General features: G+C 41.2%; 2 protein-coding genes across 6 annotated transcripts in view; one reads left to right on the top strand and one right to left on the bottom strand.

The window, feature by feature from the left end:
* The first annotated feature begins 484 nt into the window (after positions 1-484).
* Positions 485-3,726, top strand: LOC145467596 (radial spoke head 1 homolog). The gene is made up of 3 exons (XM_081451171.1): positions 485-883; positions 1,976-2,193; positions 2,878-3,726. Exons 1-3 carry the CDS (start codon positions 681-683, stop codon positions 3,141-3,143), a joined length of 687 nt encoding a protein of 228 aa, XP_081307297.1. The 5' UTR covers positions 485-680; the 3' UTR covers positions 3,144-3,726.
* A 923-nt stretch (positions 3,727-4,649) lies between these two features.
* The window catches only part of LOC145467598 (receptor-type tyrosine-protein phosphatase delta-like), a 59,627-nt gene continuing 39,500 nt past the window's right edge, over positions 4,650-24,776 (bottom strand). For 4 of the 5 annotated variants that reach the window (XM_081451175.1, XM_081451176.1, XM_081451177.1 and 1 more), the window contains exons 10-36: positions 24,420-24,567; positions 23,768-23,913; positions 21,315-21,517; positions 20,603-20,933; positions 19,443-19,838; positions 18,877-19,170; positions 18,366-18,469; positions 17,336-17,655; positions 16,788-17,070; positions 15,960-16,005; positions 15,342-15,498; positions 14,744-14,841; positions 14,143-14,240; positions 13,718-13,805; positions 13,405-13,481; positions 13,047-13,083; positions 12,832-12,929; positions 12,332-12,451; positions 11,716-11,870; positions 11,455-11,590; positions 10,766-11,009; positions 10,171-10,247; positions 9,938-10,072; positions 9,266-9,391; positions 8,453-8,604; positions 7,769-7,904; positions 4,650-6,973 (exon numbers count right to left, since the gene is read on the bottom strand). In XM_081451175.1, coding sequence (XP_081307301.1) covers positions 6,905-6,973; positions 7,769-7,904; positions 8,453-8,604; positions 9,266-9,391; positions 9,938-10,072; positions 10,171-10,247; positions 10,766-11,009; positions 11,455-11,590; positions 11,716-11,870; positions 12,332-12,451; positions 12,832-12,929; positions 13,047-13,083; positions 13,405-13,481; positions 13,718-13,805; positions 14,143-14,240; positions 14,744-14,841; positions 15,342-15,498; positions 15,960-16,005; positions 16,788-17,070; positions 17,336-17,655; positions 18,366-18,469; positions 18,877-19,170; positions 19,443-19,838; positions 20,603-20,933; positions 21,315-21,517; positions 23,768-23,913; positions 24,420-24,567 — 4,274 coding nt within the window. In that variant the 3' untranslated portion in view covers positions 4,650-6,904. The remainder of the gene's footprint in view (positions 6,974-7,768; positions 7,905-8,452; positions 8,605-9,265; positions 9,392-9,937; positions 10,073-10,170; positions 10,248-10,765; positions 11,010-11,454; positions 11,591-11,715; positions 11,871-12,331; positions 12,452-12,831; positions 12,930-13,046; positions 13,084-13,404; positions 13,482-13,717; positions 13,806-14,142; positions 14,241-14,743; positions 14,842-15,341; positions 15,499-15,959; positions 16,006-16,787; positions 17,071-17,335; positions 17,656-18,365; positions 18,470-18,876; positions 19,171-19,442; positions 19,839-20,602; positions 20,934-21,314; positions 21,518-23,767; positions 23,914-24,419; positions 24,568-24,776) is intronic. The other variant, XM_081451178.1, reaches the window with a different exon arrangement.

Here is a 24,776-nt window from a genome sequence, read left to right on the forward strand (position 1 = left end):
GAATAGACCATTTTACAGTTGTCTGCTCAGTGACCTGGCCTTTGTATGGCAGCGAGGCTAGAGTTGACCTTGTTTTGATACAGACCTCACTGCTTTTGTTGTGTAAAACAAGTTGTTCTGATGCTAACTAGGTGCATTTACATGACAAAAGCAGTGAGGTCTGTATTAAAACAAGGTCAACTCTAGCCTCGCTGCCACACAAAGGCCAGGTCACTGAGCAGACAACTGTAAAATGGTCTATTGGGTATCAAACTTCCCCGTCCCTCACCCCACCCTTCCCCCCTCCCCCCAACCTGTCTCAATCTTTTAAATTGATAATTATGGACCTTAAAAACTGCGGCCGAAACCCAGCAAGGTTTCCTCTTGAGTATGATCTCTTGGTAAGATCGCCATTTTTATTGTCGAACCTCTCAAGCAATTCAAACTCCGTGACACTGGCCCTATTTTACAGGTACAACACAGTTACATATGTTAGGTAGATTGCGTTACTGTGGGCATAACGCAATACATGCCTAAGTGGGCGCGCGCGCTCAACAGATGGAATGCCAGTAGCTTTGTGACGTAACCACCGTGATTACTCTCAGGACTTGCTGAGACAGCAAAGAGAACAACAGGAAAGCATATTGCTTTAAAGTCAAGGCGACACGAAAATCGAGGATTCCGTCAGAACGGTAAAAAAAATGTCGTTTCATAGTTTAGGAAGTGATGGGGCGGACGAGATCAAGATATATCTCGGGAAATACTCAGGTGACAGAAATGAGAAAGAAGAACGTCATGGCGAAGGAAAAGCTCTGCTACCAAATGGCGACGAGTATCAAGGTCAATATCGGAATGGACAAAGACATGGATTCGGGAAATACAAATTTGTCAGTAGAAAGGCAAGGTAACTGGCATACAGAAAAATCACACAGTAAAAACGGGAAAACTTAACTTTTTTTGCGCTTGCCTTTCCAGTCCTAATATCTACCTCAAAAAGTATTTTCTCTTTACCAATTATCATACATTTCTCTAATATTAGTTAAGAGAAATTCGTATTTCATCTCGGTTACGTTCTTCCTTGAAACTCTAGCGATATGGTACTGAGAATTCAATAGCTCCTCTCTTTGTTACAATCAGTCTTCGCAGTTCTTGTCTTTCTCGATAGCCGCGGGATCGAGCGGGGATTTTCAAGTCATGTAACGAGTTTTTCATTCTTGTTAGAAGACTATAGGAAGCTGAAACAAAGCCTAGACTTAGTGAAGGTGCAATCACATGTCACCAAGCCTTTGTAGCGATTTTCGCGCTCTCGCCCCGATTTTCGCGCGACCAGCAGGCTAGAAGCTCTTCGCTGGTCCAAAAACGCTTGTTACGCAGGCTACATGATACATTAGAGTAAAGCAAGAGGCCGAGGACGATCTTGATCTGTAGGTGACGAAGGTTGTTTAATGGTAAGCAAAAATGCATGATGGTATAAAGTCCTGTTCGAATTAAGTTTTAGTACAACTTACTAAAAAAAACAATTAACCGAAAGACTAGGCTAGACTAGGCTAGGCTGGGTAAAAATCCAAGATGGCGGTGAAGAATTGCAAATGGTAAGCACATTTTCAACTCAGATATTTCCGTTGGAGAAACGTAGAAAACACTCGCCTGCGGCTCCTTTTTCTACATTTCCCTCGTTCTTTAGTAAGTGCCCGTCGTGTTTTATCACAGTATAGGTGTACTGTACCGGCGAATTTGATGCTGGGGGATAACCCCGCGATGGACTAGCATCCCATCCAGGGGGGAAAAGAAATACTCCTAGTCGCTTCATGCTACTGAAACCAAGATAAGCTCCGGCCTCATGAACCACTTGGCTCGTTCACAGACTTTACCCTACCCATACATTAAACAGACTTGATTTCCGCACAAGTCAGTCTGGACAAAAAGCAGTCGTTGTTGAAAGTGGTCGTTAGTGGTATTTCTAGCGTATTCTAATCGTTTATTATTTAATCAATAGGTACGAAGGTGAATACTTTGAAAACGAAAGATCAGGACAAGGGACACTCTGGTATCCCGATGGATCTGTGTACGAGGGAGCCTGGGCCGGGGGGCAGAGGAACGGTTACGGTGTTTACACGTATCCAAACGGAGATAAATACGAGGGGGAGTGGAAAGAGGACCGACGACACGGACGGGGAGAGTATATCTACAAAGATCAAGGTCTTAGATACAAGGGTAGGTATCGGTGCGAAATCCGTAGGGTGGAGGATTGTTGGGGTTAGAATATTGGGAAAGGAACATTAAGTAAGCGAAATGCTAGCTCCTGATCGATCAAAAACGTGGCCTCCAGATGTCAATATTTTCGACACGATACGACGACATACTAAAAGACCGTGACACAAATCTGTTAAACTTTTCCATTGTTAACTTCGTTTAGGGGCAGCTGAGGGCGCATATGAACTCCCTTGCAGGGTAGATGAGGAAGGTGGCCCTTTGAACATTTTAAGAAATTGCCTCTTTCCCGCTCCCAAGAGATTTCTTTGAGACCTATTGTGTTTCAGTCCTTTGCATATTCTAGAGGGTAGGGGAAAGTTTTTTTTTTTAAAATCAGAAGATGTTTTGTTCAGAATAACACAACTGCAATTTGGTGAACGAGTTGCCGAACGCGGGCGACTCATTTTTGGCGCCTAATTTAAAGCTTAGGCACAGAAAGTTTCATGTTTCCTCTTTTGTCACAATCTGCTATAGTTTATCGCATTTTAAATCAGTCTATTCACGAATATTCAATGTTTTCTAGCGAGAAATGTGGCCTGACTGTTACATACATTTGTCTTCCTCCTGCTGAATGTTGATTGGTTAATTCAAATTTCAGACGCACCTTTGAGCTTGCCTAAACCATTGTGGGTTTACGTTTCATAGGTAACTGGGGGAATGGTAAATTTGAAGACGAAGGGCATCTCATCACTCCAAACTACACCTATACAGGGAACTTCAACGGAGAGGAGCCAGTGGGACCCGGAAGGTTCCAATTTGACACGGGCTGCGAACAGAAGGGCGAATATGTTACCAGGCGGATGGTCCGTCGTACTAACACCATGAGAGAGGTGGTCCATGTTCCGGTATGGAGGTGCCTGACTTTATACGGGGCGGGACCCCGAGTCATAAAACTTCCGAAAGAGTGTTAATAAACAAAGAAGTTTCCCTGTTGAAAGTACAGTACTTGATCTCAACATTTTGATTCCCAACAATGATACGTTTTCGTCTATGACTTCAGTTTTATTGTACTCATCTACCCTTTTCAAAGTTTTTATGGTTTAAGTTAATGAGTTACTTAATAAAAAAATCATCTCTTATTTGTTTGCTGGTCTCCTTAATATTAGCACAGGCCACTCGAACACTACGTCAGCAGTAAAAATAAATGTACTGTAATTTACCTGTGTTCCTGTGTTGTTTTTAGTCATTTAGAGGGGATTTGAATGAAGCGAAGGCGATTTACTTTTCGAATACTATCTTGTCTCTGCCTCGTCCTCAGTCGCCCCCACCATAGTAAAAAACATAATGATCCCTGCGCTCACGCTCCTCACTCGCTACCAGCCCCCGTTCGCACCCTTTTGTTTACTCCCAGTCTCCCAATCGCCCTTTGCGCTAAGAAAAAAATAAGAAACGTCTGTGGAGGAGGCAGATCTTGTCAGCCGCTTTGTAGATGTGACGCTCCGATTACGTCTCAAGTTTCCATTATCGTCGTTAACTATTAACTCTCACCGGGGGAAATAATACAAAGCGGCAGACAAGATAATAGTCGAAATCATGTAAACCGCCTTCGCTTTAATTTATTCAAATTCCTTTCCTTCTAAACGACTGAAAAAGACACAGGAACACAGGTAAATAACAATACATTTATTTTTACTAGTGATGTAGTGTTTGAGTCCCCCTGTGGTATTAGTTCAGAATTCTGACCCTAGTATACGGTAAAAACCCGCTTGTGAGAACCTAAATACATTTTTGTGTCTGGCAAAATAGGTTCTTGTATCGTGGGGTAGTTAGAGCGGTTTTCACCTGAGTGTCGAAAGTAATTAGACAATTACTTTGGTTTTAGTTTTGGTTTTACTACGGTTTGAGATTGGCTGAGTAGTCTAATTGGTAAGTAATTGGCTTGGTTTTGGTTTTACGACACTCAATTGAAAACCGCTCTATTAGCAATTTAGGCTAAGTAGGTTCTTATTAGGTTCTTAATTTCTACGAAGGAGATTTAGTTGATCATTACCAGCAAAAAATAAGCAAACTTAGGTTTGGTTCTTACATATACAGTATTTAGTTAAAATTGTATTTTGAACTTTCTTGTAATACAAATTTGCAATCTCAAATTCACACTCCTTGGTTAAAATGTTTATCATACATATACGAACTTGCTTGATCTTGCTTGGCTAAACAGGTCGGCTGAAAACGTTTTGCAAAGAATGTACAGAACGAAAAATCTCTGTCGTCTTTCATGAAAAATACTGTATTGTGTAGTATCCGAAGCTTGGTCAGTAACCTCCTGCGGGCCGGATTGTTGGAAGCCGGTTAACGCTGACCCGAGATTAAAGTTAACCGACGAATGAATTTCTTTAGTATAACAATGTTTTTCACTGCTTAGGTTTTGTGTAGTTTTAGAGAATATACATAATCAATACTGAAGGAAAAACAATATAAACAGGAAACCTCAACGCAAAGTTACAAAACTGAAATCAAATTGTTCGCTTATCCAGGGTTAGATTGATCGTGCTTTGAACAACCCGGTCGGATTTTCCTTTATACTGTGGGAAAAAGCTTGAAAGGGGGCGCTTGTACAATTTAACCTCGTTCCAGGTTCTTCTCAAAACCCAAGATGGCGGGCATTTGGGAATCATTCGAAGGCCCCTCTTCCCTTTAAACAGCCAAAGACAGTAATATTTACATGACTTGAGTGATGAGTGTTTTTTTTTTTGTTTTTGTTTTATTTGTGGTACTTACGTTTGACAATCCCGGCCATGCTAACCATTAACAAGCATGAGCGAGCACTTCAAAAGTGCTTGTACATAAAATGATTATTACTCTATGAATTTGTACATTATAAAAATATAATTCTGACTCTCAATCTATACATTCGATTATGTACATTAAAAAAAATCTAGAAGTTACAAAACCATCTGTCAACTATAAATTTCAATATAAGTTCGTATCAATTCAAAGCGTTATTTTCAAAAAAAAAAATTAAGTCGCTAGTTTGAGACCTCAGCGAAAAAGCGCTTGTCAGTAAAGATTGGTTGAAATTGATTTAATAAACCGTAACAATAATTATTCGCTACTGTGCATTTTTCAACTTTCTTAAACATTCCTAAATGGAGGTAGATGTTTTGAAAAATTAAAAGTACGTATTGTTCAACGTTGTAGATGTATTGGGCTCAATAATTCGTCAAAGTTTGAAAATATTGATTTCGCTGTAGCAACTAGGAAGCTGGTTGCCAAATTAAAACAAAAATACAACGCTATCAACACGTGGTAGACACGTGTAATCAATGCGGACGAAGGTAAAATCCTCTATCTAAGTAAGTTGAGGATGATGCTCTGTTAACACACTTAAATATCCCTGAGGTCCAAACTATTGGACAGTGGTACAGGTAGAAGTTTTCGCAAACATCGACAATTCGAAATTCATTAGAAGACAGAAGACCAACAAATCGGTTTTTACGAAAAATACACCTGTATCACTGGCCGCCACACAATTAATAGTATGGTTAAACATGAACAAAAAACTGTCTCCAAACAACAAGGATTGACGCTATAACTTATATCTGTGTACCACGTATGTATGGGAACTGACCGCAAATATTAAAAATACTTTGAGTGATACACTCAATATAGTGAACACCAACTTTGTCCCTCGACGATTTTCAAAATGGCGGCTCGTTCTCCCGCCCGCCATTTTGAAAAGAGGGACGAAGTTGGTCAAACGCTGACGTGCCAGGACAACGTAAAAACGTATTTTAGGCATGAACAATATTAAAAATACGCAAAGTAAAACTTGACTGATATAAAATTGTAAATAAAAAACTTATCAAAAAAGCTGAAGTAAGGCGTCACGAATGATGGCTAAAACAATCAAAAATCAGCAAAACGTAACTTATCTAACAAACACAGAACCTAAACAAAATATGAAACGAATTGTCCTCGTGGGTTAAATATCATTTCTTCCCTAGTTTGATTCCCTCTTGTTTTAAAACTGTAGATTATCCGCGATATAATTCAAACTATCAGGCCATGAAAGCTAGAGTAATTAATTGCAAACAAAAAAATCGAAAACAATATAACACTGATAAGTGTTTGAGTTTAACGATGTGCGTTTAAAGCCTGTATGTAAAGATATTCTTACAATTATGAATATGTAACCTTCTATAAGCAAATCAATGATACATGATTCGTGAAATGTTTCTATTGTCCCATTTAGCGCCACTTTTTAAATAGCACTTCACATGGATATGTCCTCTCAATCTCTGCATATTCTAAATGTCATCACACTCTGCATATAGAAGTTTAAGAACACTCCACTATTTGCGAGGCTTTTCTTCTACAACAGCTCCAGTGCCAACTACTTTGTTCCATTCATTAAATAATTCACGGCTTTAAAATCCGTCACGAACTTCTTTCAGTCTTTTCCATTTTATTCGCGGTTCAGACATTCACTGATTTGGAACTCGACGACAGATCCCAACAGTTTCTGCCTTCAACGGCCAGTTTCAAGTTTTGCTTCTTTGAAGAACCGCGGTGACTGCTGTTTATGGAATTTCTTTTATAACAAGTGTTGTGTCCAGTGGAAAGTGACGAGTGATTTCGTAACTATAACTTGGTGGGTGCCTAACTCCTACGTTGAGAAGTCACTACACACGAGCTCACATCACTACTTGCTTCCGATATAATTCATGACTTGTTACACGGCGTAGTGGTCGAACGAGCTGAGGTATTCCAGTGCTTTTTGATAACAGAACAAGTACTGCTCCTACAAGAGAAACAAGGAAGCGAAACATTAAAAAGCTGCACTTCGGAATATAAAACAAGTCAAATATTACCCACTATAAAAACAGACCAAACAATCGACCGAACGATCACGGAGAGAAAGAGATAACCAACTGTATATCTGTCTGTCTATCTGTATGTCTGTCTGTCTGTCTGTCTGGTGTTTCAATAAGCCCGGACACGGACTAGACGACATGGAGGTTCGCTAAGTGAAACAATGCAGGGGTACTAACAACGCCAGACGCCGTCACGAAATGCGCCTAATTTTTCATCTTGACACCCTTAGGCCGCATGGACTAAACGTGGATTTTATTTTCTAAACAGCTTGACGCGCGCGCGCCTTTACCTATGCGATTGAGTCGCGCCTACAACTGTTTATTTATTGAATGACGTGTCCGTTTCAAAACTAAACTTAGCACTGAGGAAGGTATAGGCCCGAAACGTCTGCTATAAGCATCGTTTTTAATTTGGCATTGAGATATCACTATTTATAACTATTGTCTGTCTGTCTGTCTGTCGGACTGACTGACTGACTGACCGTCTGTCTGTCTGACTGACTGACTGACTGACTGAACGAAAGGACGAATATACAAATAAGCAATACTAGTATTAGCCTGGAAAGTATCCACAAGTAACGTTATTTTACAATCCTTTGAAGTATTACTCGAAGAATCTCCAGCATTTTAGCTTAATTATTATTTCAATTTGTTCAGAACTTTGTAGAAGTTTAAGGCTTTAGGCCAGGCAAAAAGACTTGCTATCTTCACCGCACACGTACCTGATTTTGTATCATATTCGGTCTCTGTGTTCGCAGAAGTTTTACAGTCTGGAACAAATCTACCACTCCCTCAGAGCGCATGCGTTCTAGTACTATACAAAGGGCGCAGAAAACGCCCGTTCTGCCAATACCATCACTAAGGAGAATAAAAGTCACATCAGTTAGAGTCAGCTTTCAGATAAAAATATCAGTTCTCCTTACTCAACTGTATAGACGCCTTTGAATCTCCATTGAGAAATTGACTGTACATCATAACAATATCCTCTCATCGATGACTAACTTAATCCTTGTCAAATATTTGGTTGACAATATCTTTTCCTCAATGCGATGCTGTTCACCCGCAGGGTAGTTTAAGTCTGTGTTTAAGGCAGGCAGGCCGGAGCTAATCTCCGGTTTCTGTAGCATGAAGTGACTAGGAATATTTCTACTCTCCTCCCCCTCCCCCCCCCCCCCCTGGATGGGATGCTAGTCCATCGCAGGGTTACCCCCAGCATTAAATTCGCCGGTGCTCATTCATACACCTGGGTGAAGCGAGGCACAGTGAATGTTAAGTGCCTTGTCCAAGAACACAACACAATGACCTCAGCTAAGGCTCAAACACGGACCGCTCGATCCGGAGCCCTCCTTGCGAACCATTCGTCAATAGGGTCGTCTAATTCGGCTTTGACCAAGGGTGTTAATTACCTGCAATGTACGGTGATTGGTCCCTCTTCTTCCTGCTGTTCGTACGTTCTTTGCACCTGACCTATCAAGTCCAATATGCCCTCACCACTCTTGGGAATACTGTCAGTCCAGCCGTAAAAATGGAACTGTTTGATGTTCCGAACAGTGCCACTCTGAAATAAAACGAGTACCACTGGTTTAGTCGCGAATTTCACAAGAGAGTCGCTACCCATGGCATGGGTTTCACGTGAAGTTACAATTGAGTCAAACAAATAACTGACTTTGATGTTGTTGTTTAACGTTAGTATTAGCTAATATAGCTTAATAAACCCTACTATAAGACAATGCTGTTCAATAGCTTTCATTAGAATGGTCACACACTACGATTTCATTCACAGACTTAAAAGTCAGAACCAACTTGTACAGCATAATAAACAGTACCACATGAAAATACAGCTCAACAGCTTTCATTTGAAAGGTCACACACTAGGGTTTCATTCACAGACTTGAAAGTTAGAACCACCTTGTACAGCATTATAAACAGTACCACATGAAAGTACTGCTCAACAGCTTTCATATGAATGATCACACATCAGGGTTTCATCCACAGTGGTAAAAGTTAGGACCACCTTGTACAGACGGCTATTGACAAACATAGGAACAAAAAGGTTTCAAATGGAATTGAAAGCACCGATAGATTACGAGCAAGCCCTCTTTTGTGTTGATCCGAAGAGCGTGACGCGAGAGAACGCGCAAGGAGTTTGCGCGCGTTTCGCGTCACGCACGGAAGCCTAAGAAAAAAAAGAGGACTTGCTCGTAGTTTCAAACACTCACCATTATATCTTTGACCTTGAAATCTCTGATAACGAAATTTGGAAAATCTTGTTCCGTTACAGGATCCACAACGTAATACTGGTGTTTAGCAGAGCGATCAGTGGGCCAGTATTTGTAACAGTGGTCCTAATGGGAGAGAAGACAGGAGTAATTTGCATTCCTTCCGCAGAAAATAAATAAATAAATAAATAAATACATACATACATACATACGCAATGACATACAATATTTGGGGAGGAAGCCCCATCAGCCTTAGCTGGTTTTCATTCGGGTCCTCTATGCTGGACTCAGTGGCGGATCCAGACCTTGAGCTAGGGAGGGGGGGGGGGGTGGTGTTGTTTGCTTGCCCTGCCGGCTTTTCTTCCTTCTGTGATTTTTTCTTTTTTCTTTCCCAAAATAAGGGGGCCCCGGGCCCCCCGTGCCCTTCCCCTTGATCCGCCACTGTGGCTGAGTTGTGTATTTCGGTTTTTGTGGAGGGGGGAAACCAGATTAACTAGAGTAAAACCTTCGGCACAAGGCGAGAACTAACAGCAAATTCCACATACGGCATCACTGCTCCCTGCTCTCCAAGGTTAGGGTTGATATTTTGAGTTACATCAATCTGTCTCCATTGTTACTACGTCATTAGATGTATTACCCTAATTATTTCACACTCAAATTTGTTTCGCATACCCTGTCTTCCTCGTCAAGTTGCGTTAACATGACAACGATGTTCGAGTTTTGCTCCATTAACATCCTCCAGAAGTCATCCACCGTATCTGGCGAAGGATCCTGGGTAGCGATATAAGCGCCCCGCTGACGATAGCCCTGGAGAAAGATGCAATGCATTGTGGGTTAACAATTCCGCGAGACAGTATTAATAGAAGAGTAGACAAAAAATATCAAGGGAATTTGTCTGTACTTACGTCTATAGAACTTGCGTTGATGCTGCTGGAGCCTTCAATACCACGAGTGGATAGTAATTGCACTCTGGTTGTGTCGTCTGGTGAGAGATGAAAGATGAGAAACACAGTAAGCTGTTATCCGCTAGGAACTTAGTTCCGTACACAAAGTCTGTTCTATGCTCTTAAGACATACTTTGAACAGGGCACCTAACACATCGTTTTAGTGAATTATCTGTTCAGAAGACCTTTAATCCCCTCCGATTCTCTTAAGAATTATCACCTCGAACTTTCGTGAAATGAGAAATTTAATGTCTCTTGTTTTTGGAATGTTAAAAATGTCGTTTTGTACCAAAAAGGGTCAGCTTTGATTTTCTGAAAGGCAATGAGACCTAAGGCTTTCGGGAAATGGACAAAAAAGCCCTATTAAATTCGAGAAGACTCAAGTTCTCTTAGAATGACCAAACAGATAAAAACGTTATAGCGCAGACTACAATTGACCTAACGAGCTTTGAAAGCGCTCCAGATTGCTTAAAGCAGCGCTTTAAAGCATTTGAGAAAGAAACCGTCCTTGGGCACCCCTACCTGAATACAATGCAGAGTAGAGACGATTACTTACGTGGCAGAATGTTAGCTAGTCTTTCCTTTGATCTACTGATTGCCAGACCTCCTGCGCCCTGTTTTTGTCGTCGGGCTTGACTGGGATTATTGAGCTTTCGAAATTCCTCGGCTAAACCCGCCATTCCTCCTTGACAAGGCTCCGTCAGTCGCTTGATGTGGTATAACAGGTTCCTCGCGTGGACTTCTGTGTTCCCGCAGGACACTGCTTCGAGGAGGGCGTCGTGGATGAAGATATATTGTTCCTGCACAGGAAAATGAACATCAATCTCTGATGAGTGAGCGCTAGAAAAAATGTTGGAAAAGCGTTGCAGCCTTGCTCTCAGTCGCTGAAATGTTTCGCTCATTGTAATTGTAACTTTTAAGTCTGTTGGTGAAACCCTAGTGTGTGACCTTATCGATCAAATGAAAGCTATTGAGCCGCACTTTCATGTGGTACTGTTTATTTTGTAATACTGGATCATTGTAACTTGTCCGTCTTTGAACGAAACCCTAGTGTGTGACCATTTAAATGAAAGCTATTGAGTAGTACTTTCATGTGGAACTTTTTATAATGTTGTACGAGGTGTTTCTAACTTTTAAGACTGTGGATAAAACCCTTACGATTTAAAAAAGGGTTAATAAGAAAATTTTCATGTGGGCCGTTGTGTTTTTTTGGCGTTACAACTGAAAACGAGAACGTCGACTTACCTCTTTTTGTACCATGAAGTTACGTTGCGTTCTTAGCACCGTCACGTGCCCGTAAATATCGACTGTATTTTCATGTTTGACTCTTTCCAACATGGAGTCTATGACGATGAAACACGCTGTACGACCAACACCACCACTACAATGAATCAAAAAAGAAAACGAAAAACAGAAAAGAATTGTTATGATAGTAAGTCAACTGCAATTTGCTAGAGAAACTTCACTCAAATTTTAATCAAAACAGGTAATAAACCGGTTTGTTACCCGCAATGTACCACGATAGGACCAGCGTCCGTAGGATTGTAGAAGCGTACTCTTCTGAGGAACGCTAAGAATGGAGTAGGGTGGGGTGGGAGGTCATGATCAGGCCAGCCAGTGAATTGGAAATGTTTGACTTCCCTGGGCTGTGGGGCGCCATCCTGTTGAATTAACAAAGATGGATTAATTAGAAACATTGCTATTTCTTTATTTAATATTCATTGTAATACTCACCTTGGAGGGCGATTGGTTGCATCTTTGAGATGTCTCAATGTGGCTGCGTGATGCAGTTATGAGTTCATATGTGCCAAATCATTATTTGGCTGCTTGACCGCGAAATGCGGTCCTAGTCAAATACCCGCATTTCACCCTTGCTCATCAGTGGTTAGAGCGTCCGGCTAGATCTCGGAGGGTCATGGGTTCAAATCCCATCTGGAACTCGGATTTTTTTCTTCTAAGGTGATACAATTTCAACATTTTATGGATCAATGTCACCGCAAAAATGAGAATTTCACGTCAACGGGAAAACCCATGGCTAATACAGTTTTCTTTTCTGCCCAAAACGAAAAAGCATGGACTAATTTGTTCTATATCCAGCAGATCAATGAGTCGTTTTACTTACCTTGCAGACTTGAAACGTTGTTATTGTGTAGTTAGCGAACTCAATCCAGTCTGTAGCAGTGACCTCGATATCACCGTATTGTTCAGTTCCTTCGCTCGGCCAGTAGTGTGCACATTTGATCTGAGAACAGAAACGCGTGACATGGTTACTTAATGCGTTACTAAATTGAGCGATAGCCTGGTGAGTTGCGTGACCAAATTGTGACCAAATATCACTGTTTTGAGTTCTGTGTTCTGCTCTTGCAGAAAACACTGTTACTCTCAAGAAGTATATATTGTAAGTATTTCTGAAAGATCCTTTTAAGCAGCACAATCACGGTATTTTGAGTTATTTTGGGCACGTGCAAAATTACCCTTTAAATTGAAGAAAACCTCAAAATAGTAGTTTACTAAGATAAAAAAACACCAAAGAGATAATGATAAACCATAAAGGAACAAGGATGGTTAAGGATGGAGAAGATTGACACGGATTATAAACGACGAACTTGAAACTTAACGCACCCTTCCATTTTCCTCTAGTTCTGTGAGCATGACAATTGTGAACGTCTTGTACTCCCAGATCATCCGCCAGAAGTCATCTATTGTTTCCTCAAGAGGACCTGTTAAAAAGAACGCCATCAATACAACATAAAAGCATCAGACGATTTATTTGATAAAGTACTTGAAATAAAAAATAAAACAATGTTCCAATACGTAAATGGATAGCAAAAAGTTACCTTGAGTTGCGATGTACGCATTTTCTTTCCGATAACCCTACAAATATGACAATAATCATCATTAAGTATGTCAAACGACATCTTTTAAACGTCTTTTTACAACTTAACGAAAATTTTAGGATTGTGCACGTGAATGGAGGGTTAGGGAGGAGGTTGGGGATAGGGGGCTTAGGGACAACACCCCATAATTTCGTATATTTAATTTGAGTGGTAAGTCATGGACTTTGCGAAAATTAAAAAAAGAAAAAAAGAAGTAGGGAATTTTTTTTTCTTTTCGGGGGAAGGGGGTGTTGTTTGCCGTGGTTATAAGAGAATTTCGAACTCTATCAGAAGAGTAATTTTCTGATGTAACACTTACGTCACAGAAGTTAGCGTTGATGTAATCTGTGCCTGTAATACCGTCTACGGTTGCCAAGCGAACACGAGAATGATCAACTGCGAAAAAAAATAAAAGCCAAAAAAAGGTTAATCTTCCTGTTAGCGTTGCTATGCAGGTTGGAGTTTGTCTAGTTCCTAGGCCTCAATGTTTCGCCGCGGTCAATCGTTTTCGGGACAAATGGTCGGGGCGATCGTCTCCGTTACGTCACCGAAGTCAATTGACCGTGAACGCCTGGGAGAAAGCCGTACTGGAACAAGGCAGGGTTAAAATATCAAAGTTATGTTGTACTCACAGGCAAATATATTATGATAGCGGTTCTTTGATTTGTTGTAGACCTGTGTTGAGGCATCAGACGTGAAAGTCTCTCCTGGCTCGATAGACTGCAAGACACATGAATCTCTTGTTAAAAAATAGTTTTCGAAGTGAAATTCTTTTATTTGCAAGTCTTCCAAGGGTATGCACAACAACACAAGTGACGGGCAAGGGTGACCCTAACAATATTTGACTGCTAACCCTAACTCTACCCGGAGAGCTAACCCTAACCTAACCTAATTCTCTAATTCTCTACCTAACCCGAAGCTAACCGCAAGATACTAAGCTAACCCTAAAATACTGAAACCTTGCTCAACCCTAAATACTGAATCCCCACCCCACACCCGTCAGTTAGTCTTTCCACCCTACAAGAGAAAGTCACCAATAGATGCACTGATTACCAACCTTGTACTCTTGACTGAACTTGTTGTTGTTGTCAGCTTTCAAGTTGTTATTGTGCTTAGCAAGTTCAGAAACAGGGATTGGTGGGTGGTCCATCATGGCTAAAAAAAGAAAAATCACGTTGCGAAAATAAAATATTAATTCTTATGGGTGACTTAGTAGATTTGTACTTGATAATAAACAGCATCGCATTAAAGTACTGTTCAATGACTTTCATTTTAATTGCCAAAAGCAAGATCTTTATCCACAGGCTTCTTAGAACAAACTCAGTAGTGAGACTCAGTAGTTTTTAATTGAATCACTCGCGCCAAGTGTCATCACAGCCTCGCTTACATTCACACTTACGTGCGAGGCATACGAGCATGACACCCACGCACGCATCCACGCACGTGCGCACTTGCGTGTAGATTTATCTATAAGCACGCATGATTTGTTTCAGTACCTTTCACCTGAATTACTCACGTCAGGTTTCATCAAAACCTCGCATACATTTGTATTACACACGAAGAATACGTGCGCGACTCCCACGCATGCACGCAGGCACACGCACGCGTGCACTCACGTGCCAATATACCACTCAGCACGCTTTTATTGCCTCTATTACCTGGTGTCTGAATTGTCATTCTCTTCATTTCTACTGGGTCCGACGGTTCTGATTTATCTTCGTTCGCAGATTTCGACTTTTTACCTCTCCTTTTCTTCCTATAATGTCAGAGAGGAGCGCAAAGTTAATTGCTGTGGTTTCACGGATGGCTTGAAACAAGTACTACTATCTACTAGTTTCAAATTGAGAGGGTTTTCACTTGAACGCGAAAAGATAGTTGGTTTTACATTACTGCGCTACACGATCGTCTTAAGAAACTCGCGCCACTTTTCCATCCAATCAGAAGTAAAATCAAAACCAATCGTGACTCGCGCGCGCATGATTTCCCGCGCTTTCTGTCAGCTACACGTATTTACTTCGAGTTTTGATTGGTTCACTGGATTGTGTGTCCTTTGTGATTGGCTAGAGTGACTACTCTGGTTTTGATTTAACGGCACTCAATTGAAAACCGCTCTAACTGTTTGGAAGTTCTGTGTTTCCGGCTTCAAGTGAAACTCATACTGTCTTAGTCATGGAGCCAAACTCGGCCATAACAGAGAAGCCTTCAAGGGAAGAGTGGTTCGACTGCATTTATAAATGATAACGAGATTATTCTCACCTTCTGCACAACAGTACAGCAAGAACAACGATGGCTGTGATAACGACGACTGCCACGACTGGGATAATGACAAAAATTAGATTCAGTCCTCCTCCAGTATGTTCTTCAGGGTCTTGCCTGGCCCCAGTGTTTATTACTGCGTCTTGGTTGCTAGCACCTGGTTGATATGACGAACTGGGGTTAGCAACAGTTATAGCAATATTATAAATATTTCTGATTATGAAAAACCATTCGACCCCACAGAAAAGTACTGCTCAATAGCTTTCACCTGAATGGTCACACATTAGGGTTTCGTCCGCAGACGTTAAATTTAGAACCACCATGTAGAGCACAGTAAACAATACCACATGAAAGCACTGCTCAGTAGCTTTTATCTGACTGGTCACACACTAAATTTTATTCGCAGAATTAAACGTCAGAACCACCTTGTTCAGCGTAATAACCACGTGAAAGTATTGCTCAACAGCTTTCGAATGAATGGCTACACATTAGGGTTTCAACCACAGATGCGAAAGATAGAACCACCTTGTAAAACATAATGAAAAACGAAAACAAAATGGGTGATAACTAATATAATGTTCCAACCTAACCAGTTCAAAAATGCGGAAACATACTTACCGAACTTAACAGGTGTTACAAAGGGACTAGAAGTGTATAGCGCCTCCTACGAGAAAAAACAGCCATTTGTTACGAGCTTTTCGAGCTTTATATAGCATTGTGAGGCAGTGACGTCATGGTTAGTGCGCTCAACTATGGATCAAGTGGTCTGGGTTGGAACCCTGGCTGGGAACATTATGTTGTGTTCCTGGGCAAGACACTTTACTCTCACAGCGCCTCGCTCCACCAAGGTGTATAAATGGGTACCGGCAAATTTAATGCTAAGGGTAACCCTGCGATGGACTAGCATCCCATCCAGGGGAGAGTAGAAATACTCCTAGTCGCTTCATGTTAAGAAAACTGGAGAGTATAAGCGCCGGCCTGATTAAAAACTTCACGCAGACTTTACCTTTGCCCTAGGCTTATAGTGAAGAAAGTTGCCTTATTTTCGCGGTAACATGACATTAAACCGAAATAAACCCAAAGGAACGAAAACATCTAATACAGAAATTGGACTATTTCCGTTAAAAATTCTAAAGATCCTCTGAGGACCTTATATCAAAGCGGGCTCTACAGTGTAGATCACAAAGAAATTTGCTTTTCGCTCAGTTGCATTGAGTGGCCGCGAAAGATTATTGTCTCTTGGTGCACGCTGATTCGTTAATCTTATCGTTGTTCTCGAGGTGAGATAGCTGTGGTGTTGTCCTTATCTTAACACAAAGAAACTAAGATCTAATCATAAACCAGACAAAACGAAATATAAGTGTACGTAATTGCATATATTTTATGGTTAAACGTGGTCTAAACCCCTCTCACGTTTTACCAACCCTAACAATACCTCTTACTTACCCCTTTGTCGTTTTTGACATAAGCTCTTGTAAACATTGTGTAATAGGCTCCTTCAGACAGCTCCTTGTTGTAATAACCGTATAGATTTTTGAATTTTCTATCTCCCACGTTAAATCTCTTTGGTAGTTCGGAGGGACTGAATTTGGCAGCAATATAGGGCTCATCAATGTCCCTTTTAGTGGTCTCTCGTCTGCGCCTCACTTCTTTGAAGAAATCATCCGGTATCTTATCTTTGGGCAGTTGGTTGCTCTTCCTCAGCGGTACTACAACCACTATGTAGTAACTGTATGTAAAATAACACCAATGTTACCATATTGCATAAAGGCTTTCATCGCTTTACGTTTGAGCGTTACCAAGATGAATTAAATGGGCCATTTATCATGTCATTTTTCTTTCAATTGAAACAATTAGTTCTTTTTATTGGCAACAGGGAGGCCTACCAATTAGATTTACATCTAGTTGCACTAGTTGATCGTGTTCGTTATTCTCATCACTCGGTTGGTTATTGTGCAATGATTTTGTAGTGAGAAAAATGAGTTCTATTGTACCTTATCGGCCCGTTTCTCTCTGAGGCGGGCTCCAGCTCTATGGGAACAAACTCGTCCGAAAGTTCGTTTTCGATAATCACCGGCCTCTGTAGCGGTGGAGGTCTACCTTTATCTGTTTTCAGAGTCAGTGCTATCTTCGGTCCTTCGCCCATGGAATTAAAAGCTGACAATTCTATCTGGTAGGTTGTGTGAGGAACAAGACCTTGCAAAGTGCGCGACTGAAGACCAGGGGAAACTGCGTCCAATTTGACTTCACGAGTGTGTGACAGCTGTTTGAATTCACCATTTTCTTTGTAGGATTTTGAACCCGAATATGTAATCTGTGGATGGAAGAAAACCAAAAAAAAAAGTTAGAGTTGTAAATAAAGCGTATGGACATGACGTCACGGCAGCCATATTGGTGTTCCAAAACAATAAAACGGCGGCCGTGTTGGTGTACCAAAACCGATCCTGAGGGAATTGAACTCTTTCCTTAGGTAATTTGTTTTTGTTTCAATACATTTGCATAGCTGCTGGTCACGTGACTGAAAATGCTCTATAACATCGGACTATACACACTTGATATTTTAAGAAGCCACGTTACGGCTGTCTAAAATTTTTAAAGTCAATCTTTCGTTTTTCCATTTTAACCTCTCCCAGTCTTAACTATGCTTGTTCGTTTTGGCTTATTATTGCCTCTCTAATGTTTTTCCAGCTAAGTTATGTAATATTAATTATGTTGAAGAATTCTTCAACCCAAAGGTAATTTCGAAAAACGCCAAAAAGTTCAATATAATGTGACTCACATAAAGGGTACATTTGTAGCTCACAGAAAACTAGTCGCAGAATGCAGTTTTCTATTCGCTGAGCAGAAAGTTCACTTTGTCTATTTGCACTCAGAATCCATTAACTATTTCTATCAGTTCATTGAAGTTCTTGATGGTCTTCTTCATACAACTATTTGGGACGTCACATTTCCATTCTCCTCGCCATCACGCAACGCCTATCATGGTGAAACGTTGCGTGACTTTGTTCACCTTGAGACCAGTACCTGATACTTTGTTATTCCAGCATCTGTGACCGGCGGCTTCCAATTTAACACAACCGAGTCGCTACCGCCATTATCGACTTCCAGTTCTCGGCACGCTTCTGGCACTACAAGAACACGCAATGAAAAAAGTATTTCAAACGTTTGCAAACGCGGAGAAGCTTTACAGCAGGCAGAATTTCTTTGCAAACAAAACAAAGGTTAATAATGTATGCGTTTAATACAAATAAGCACTTCTACGCCTAAACAAAACTAAACTACAATAAGGAGTTTTAATGTTTTCTAGACACAAAACAAGCACACAGAACGTTACACATAAAACAAAAAAGCCATAATTAGTTACGTACACATAAATTATGCAGTTGACTCTGGTCCTCGTAAAAAAGTGGAAACAGTCCTTTGAAATCTCCTTCCCAGGACCTTGTTTCACCTAGTTTCGGGAGGCAGGTTGAAAACAAGACCCTGGGAACGAGATTTATTAGGAAACAAGTTGTGCGGGGCGCCCTTTACTTACAGTCATATTTAAGGGTCTTTGCGGAGACTGGTAAAGAGAAATTGCCCAGGCCAACTCGCGTCTCAGCGGCCACACAAATCCAGTACTTCGTGTCACGTGACAGAGCCTTTAAACTAGCGTTAAGTCCGTTGGCTCCCATTGAGCTCCACTGATCAAGGGGAATGTTTGAATCGTCCGAGTAGATTACTAAATAACTCGACACCTTGCCGTTGGGGAACTGGGGCGATTTCCACGACACCGCAACAGAGTCGGTGCTACGGGCCTTAGCCACGAGGTTACGTGGAGGACTGGGAACTGAAAGCAACATAGGTAGAGCGGTTAAGGCATGCAGTTATTACCAAGCAGCTTACAGATTTTAGAAGCTTATCTAGAACAGTTTCGTTACTTACAAATTTAAACAATACCCAACAAAGCACGTATATAACATAAATTATCTTACTTCTAAATACAGCCATTGCACGAGCCTGATTAAGTTGCCAAAATAATAATAATAGAAAAAAAATAGACTGACTGCGTCAACAAAGCCAGATTTAAGTTATTAACATCTAGTCAAGCGGAAGACCTACCATCTTCGTTTGTCTTTTCAATGACAGGGCGACTCAAGGGACCAGGTCCCTTTTGTCCCAGGGCTCGAACACGAATCTCATAATCAGTGAACATCCTTAGGCGCGTCAAGAGCACTCTAGTTTGGTTCGGGTTGGTGATATTTTTCACCAAAGATTGGCCCCTTCGATTAAGAGGATTGTACAACACGGAGTATCCAATCAGAGGACCGTTTTTCTTCCACACATCTGGCTCCAGCCACGTCACACGAATTGAAGTTGATGACACAGGAGAGGCCCTCAATTGAAGAGGAGGACCTGTGGGTGGACCGGGTGGCATCTCAACCCAGTGGGAAGTTTCTGGTGACCACCCAGCTTTGGTTCGTGTAGATACTTTGAACAGATACCATACGCCAGGATCTGGAAAGAAGAGAGAGAGGAGTCAGCTATCGTGAGAGAAGTTAATGGACGCTTAAAGGGCAAGGGCAGACAAAAAAAAAAAACAAAGAGAAAAAGATAAAAATGCGATAGCTTAATTAAACAGAAAAACGGAATTATAAAAATAGTGAAATGATTGACGATTGCCTGTATAGTTGTCTCGTTCTGTGACTGATACTGACAGACAGACAGACAGACAGACTAACTGACTGACTGACTCACTCACTCACTCACTCACTCACTAGCTGACTGACTAAATGACCGTGTGACTGATTGATTGACTGACTATCTGATTGTCTGACTGACTGATTGTGTGACTGAATGACTAACTACATACATACATACATACATACATACATACATACATACATACATACATACATACATACAACCTTTATTTATACACGATAAAAGACGTCAAAGCTAACAAGCTTGTGGGGTCGTGTACTAATAAGATACATAAAATAACTACAATTAATAACTGACTGAATGAATGAATGACTGACTGACTGACTGACTGACTGACTGACTCACTGACTCACTGACTGTCTAACCTACCGACCGACCGACTGACTGGCTGACTGCTTGAGTGACTGACAGGAGAATTTACCAAACAAACAACCGACTGATTAATTGACAGGCGAACTTATGGACGAACGAAGGAACCGGATAAGAGATGAGATAAAACAAAAAAAACATAAATTCCGCAACCCCAGAGAGTTGTTTGTAATACTACAGACACTTACTAAGGTCTCTAAATGGATGCTCCTTTGTCTGCGGAAGAAACGTCATTTCTTTCATCTTGACAGGCGGATCCCGTCCGCGCAGGCGCTGTAAGGACTTTCCGTATCGCAACTTGTAAGAGAGCACATTGCTCACCGAAGTCCTCCATTTGATTGTCAACCCCGTGCTTGGAGTGGAAATTGGCTTAGTACTGAAAATGTATGGAGCATCCGGGGCTTTCGCTAAGGTCTTAGCTAACACTGGCACACTGCGGGCGCCGTCTCCTTTTACGGTGTATGCTGCAACCTCGATCTGGTACGTCGTCTCGGCTTCCAGTTCGGTTAAAACAACACTCTGTAGATTGTAAATGGAGAACATTGCTTGAAGAAACAAGTGAGGTGTGTGCATTGTCACCGAAACAAATTTCTCGCTGTATATTGCAGGTGTAGCAGCTGCTTACTAGACATTTAGAGAAAAGGGAAGTGGATGAAGTCAGAATCTCTTTCTCCGTAAAGGCTTCTATCATATTCTCGAGGCGTGCTCCCGGGGACTGGATCCTCATGTTTTATGAGTCAAATGAGGCCGGATGATGTGTCAATGAGTCGACGACTCATTATCTCATGAATACTTTGATCTCTTAAATAAGCTCGCGGAAATTGGAGACAGGAAATGCTATCGCAGGTTTTTCTTCGTCGAAAGCTACTTTTTTTGGAAATTCCAACACGAACTGCTTACCAAGGAATCCCAAGATTCAGAGTATTTGACTTCAGGGAGGGGTGGTGGATTCAGTTGGTTTCCTTGATCATCCACTTTCTGGTAGAACACTGAGTAACCTTGGATACGGCCATCCTGCTGCTGCAGTGGCTCTGACCAGCGGACTACAATGACGGAAGAATTCACCACTCTGAATTTGAGCTGACGCGGTGCTCCACTGGGGACTGGAAATGAAACAAAAACAGACGAGATTATGGGCGAATCTTTGCTGACATCATTGATTTCATTTTTCCTCATTAACATACGTCTTTGCGAAGAGAAGACATCTAGCTAGACACACATGTTCAATACATCCATGATCGGGCTCAAATTCCTTGGGACAGTTAATCGTGCTATGCCAGTTCAATATTCAGAAGTAATGTTTTTGTAGCTCCATCGCAAACTGTATTGCTTATGCTAATGTGGCAAAAATTATAAACAAAGATTCTCCTGATAAACTTAAGACTGGATAACAACCAAAGAAACATGGATGAAATTTCCCAGAACAGACATTCCAGAACAGCACTCTACAATTACTTGTTCATTATAGGGCAAATACAAAAATATGGTTCGCTCATTAAAGGGCAAAAGATCAGACGACATCGGAAGTGCACAAACTGCAAAGAATTCAGACAGGCATAAACTACACTGGTTAACACGACCCTTAGCTGTCTCGGTCATTATTGTCTCACGAAATCGGAAATACACATACTGGAAAGAATTCAGACACATTTTCTGCTAATTATAACCCACAAAAAAGATGTTGTTCGCCACAATGACCACTCTGTAAACCAACAGGCAAGTGTGTCTAACGTAACAAACACACGTCTTTAAGTCTCTTTACAGCGTCCAATTATTTGTGTGCTTGCGTGAGATTACGAACACAAAACGTCGTACATAAGTTCAGATGAATGGTTGAAAGCCTACTCATTGTGGAAGGCACTAAACAAAAAATTGCAAGCATGGCATCTTGGAATGTTAATTCGAAAAATTATGAATGCAAGATCGAGGCTCAAAATAGCGACAAACAACCCCTATTATGGATAAGTTATTAGAATAATCACAAATTGCAACAATTTAAAACAGGTACGAAGGTATTATTTGACCAGCCACAACCGCAAAGATGGCAAGTCCCCGAGTAATGAGCTTCAATAACTAATAAGTTTCCTGTTTGACTAATTTACAGATAGTTTCACCGAAATTCCTCTTAACAAATATGACCCTCTCTGGTTCACACCTCGTATAGTACTCCGCAAATGCATGGGAAAATCTTTCCCACCGACCATTTAACAAAACTATCTTTGTCATGAATTCCCAAATGTCCAGTTCGTTGAACTTCGTTGCCTGTATCTATATATAATTTTGATCAGAGGCGTTAAATTAATCCAGAAGATGTAATTACTTTAACAGGATTCGCGATCCCGTGGAATTCAGAAATTATCGCCCGTTAACAAGACGAGTCTTTAAGTGCACTGATACCAACGGCGAGTGTATGAAAGATCCATGCAAACAAACAGTGATAACATATAAAGACAGACAGACAGACAGACAGACAGACAGACAGACAGCCGTCCTCCATTTCTAGAAAGTATCGCTGAGATTTTACCAATGAGAAATCTAAGTAATGCGTCTCTCAAAGAAATGAATTGCAAACGCATAAGGCATCAAAACAAGGGAAGCAAAAACGGTTTCTCTCTAGATTAAAACGTCCATTCGAGCATGACAACTCAAATAAAAGCTATTCAGCAAATGAGCAGTACTTTCAAGTGGTACTATTTATTATGCTATACAAGGTGGTTCTAGCGTTTAAGTCTGTGGATGAAACCCTCATGTGTGACCATTCAAATGAAAGCTATTGAGCAGTACTTTCATGTGGTACCATTTATTATGCTGTACAAGGTGATTCTAGCGTTTAGGTCTGTGAATGAAACCCTCAAGTGTGGCCATTCAAATGAAAGGGGGCGACTCCCATATGAAAAGGTCGGGGATGCTCGTAGTCTACCTTAGGGGTGGGGTATAAATCAAGGATTCTGATCTCATTTAGGGCGTTTAGGGCGACCAAAACGCCACTATTTTAAGCTGTCAAAGTATCTTTTAGGGTGCAATCGAAGAAATAATAACAAAAGACACGCTCTTATTTCTGTTTTTAGGCTCGCTTTCCGTCGGTCTCTCAAGTCCGGTCTACCAGCACGTGCTCCTTTCCTGAACAGTGGCTGGCAATCAAGCCTACTCCGTTTTAAGTGGTATCTTTTAAGGGTCAAATAAAGCTTGAGTTCAGATTGGTCTCCTCTAGGGGGTGAATTCAAATTTTCCAACGAGCATCCCGAACTGTTCGTATGGGCGTCCCCACTCCCGGTAGAGGAAGGGGAAGGGGGCGGGGTGGGGGGGGGGGGGGGCGAGAAACGTTGCACAGTGGAAACTGGAAACATACTCACCATCCTCCGCTGTGGAGAATGTGTGCTTGTTAGACGTAGGACCAGTGCCAATAGAGGTACTCGCTGATATCCACACAAAATATGTAGTGTACTTCTTGAGATTATGAAGACGAATTGAGGACTTTATTCCATCCACGTTCACAAAACTGTAAAGACAAGTATAAACGGGTAATGAACCTCGCGAAAAATTCTAAGTTTCATATACTCTGACTTTAAAACCATGAATTTAGATGCAGCTATCTTAAATTAAAGAAAAAGAACAATATTTGCAATAGTCTGTAGGAAAAAAAAGATTGGGGTTGAAACTTTTATCAAAATACCTTACGGAGAATTAGCAAGGGCAACTATCGCGAGGCTATTTTCGAGCACTACTATGAAGAGCGGAACCCCATCAATCCGCTCACGTGCCACAAAACTCTTGCCCCATTAAAGGGGTGAATAGGAAAATGACTGATTGAGCTTTTGTTCAGGCCAGAATAAAGTGGCCGAAATAACGAGGCACATGTAGCCTTCTTAACGTGGTGGCCATTGTACTTCTTAACACCATCTTATGTATCATTTGAGGAAGTCACGATGTAAGAAAGGAAACTAAGACGTAATGTGAAGAATTTCCTTTATAAATGACATGCGTACTAAGTATTTTCAGACTCACCTTGCGCGTCCCCCCTTCTCCCTATACTTGACGGTATAGTTTGTAATGCGTCCGTTGCGATGTCTGGGGGGAGGTGGATCCCAGCTGATTTCCAGGCTAGTGGAGTCCAGTCCCTTACTCCGGATGTTCGCGGGAGCGGCACTGGGAACTATACAATTCAACAAGAACGAAAATAGTTTATTCGTTTGTTGAAACATGACGCTTCTTACAGCAAGGCTTTTTAAACAGCTAAGGGTAGTCGAGGGTTGTCTTATTTGAAAGGGGGCTGCTAGATCAAATCACTCAGCTCAGTAACAGCATTTTGAATTAATTTTGGCCACGTACAAAAATTGAAGCAAACCTGAAAATAGTAGATAG

This window comes from Orbicella franksi, chromosome 14 (genome assembly GCF_964199315.1).
Source record: "Orbicella franksi chromosome 14, jaOrbFran1.1, whole genome shotgun sequence".
NCBI classification, from domain to species: Eukaryota; Metazoa; Cnidaria; class Anthozoa; order Scleractinia; family Merulinidae; genus Orbicella; species Orbicella franksi.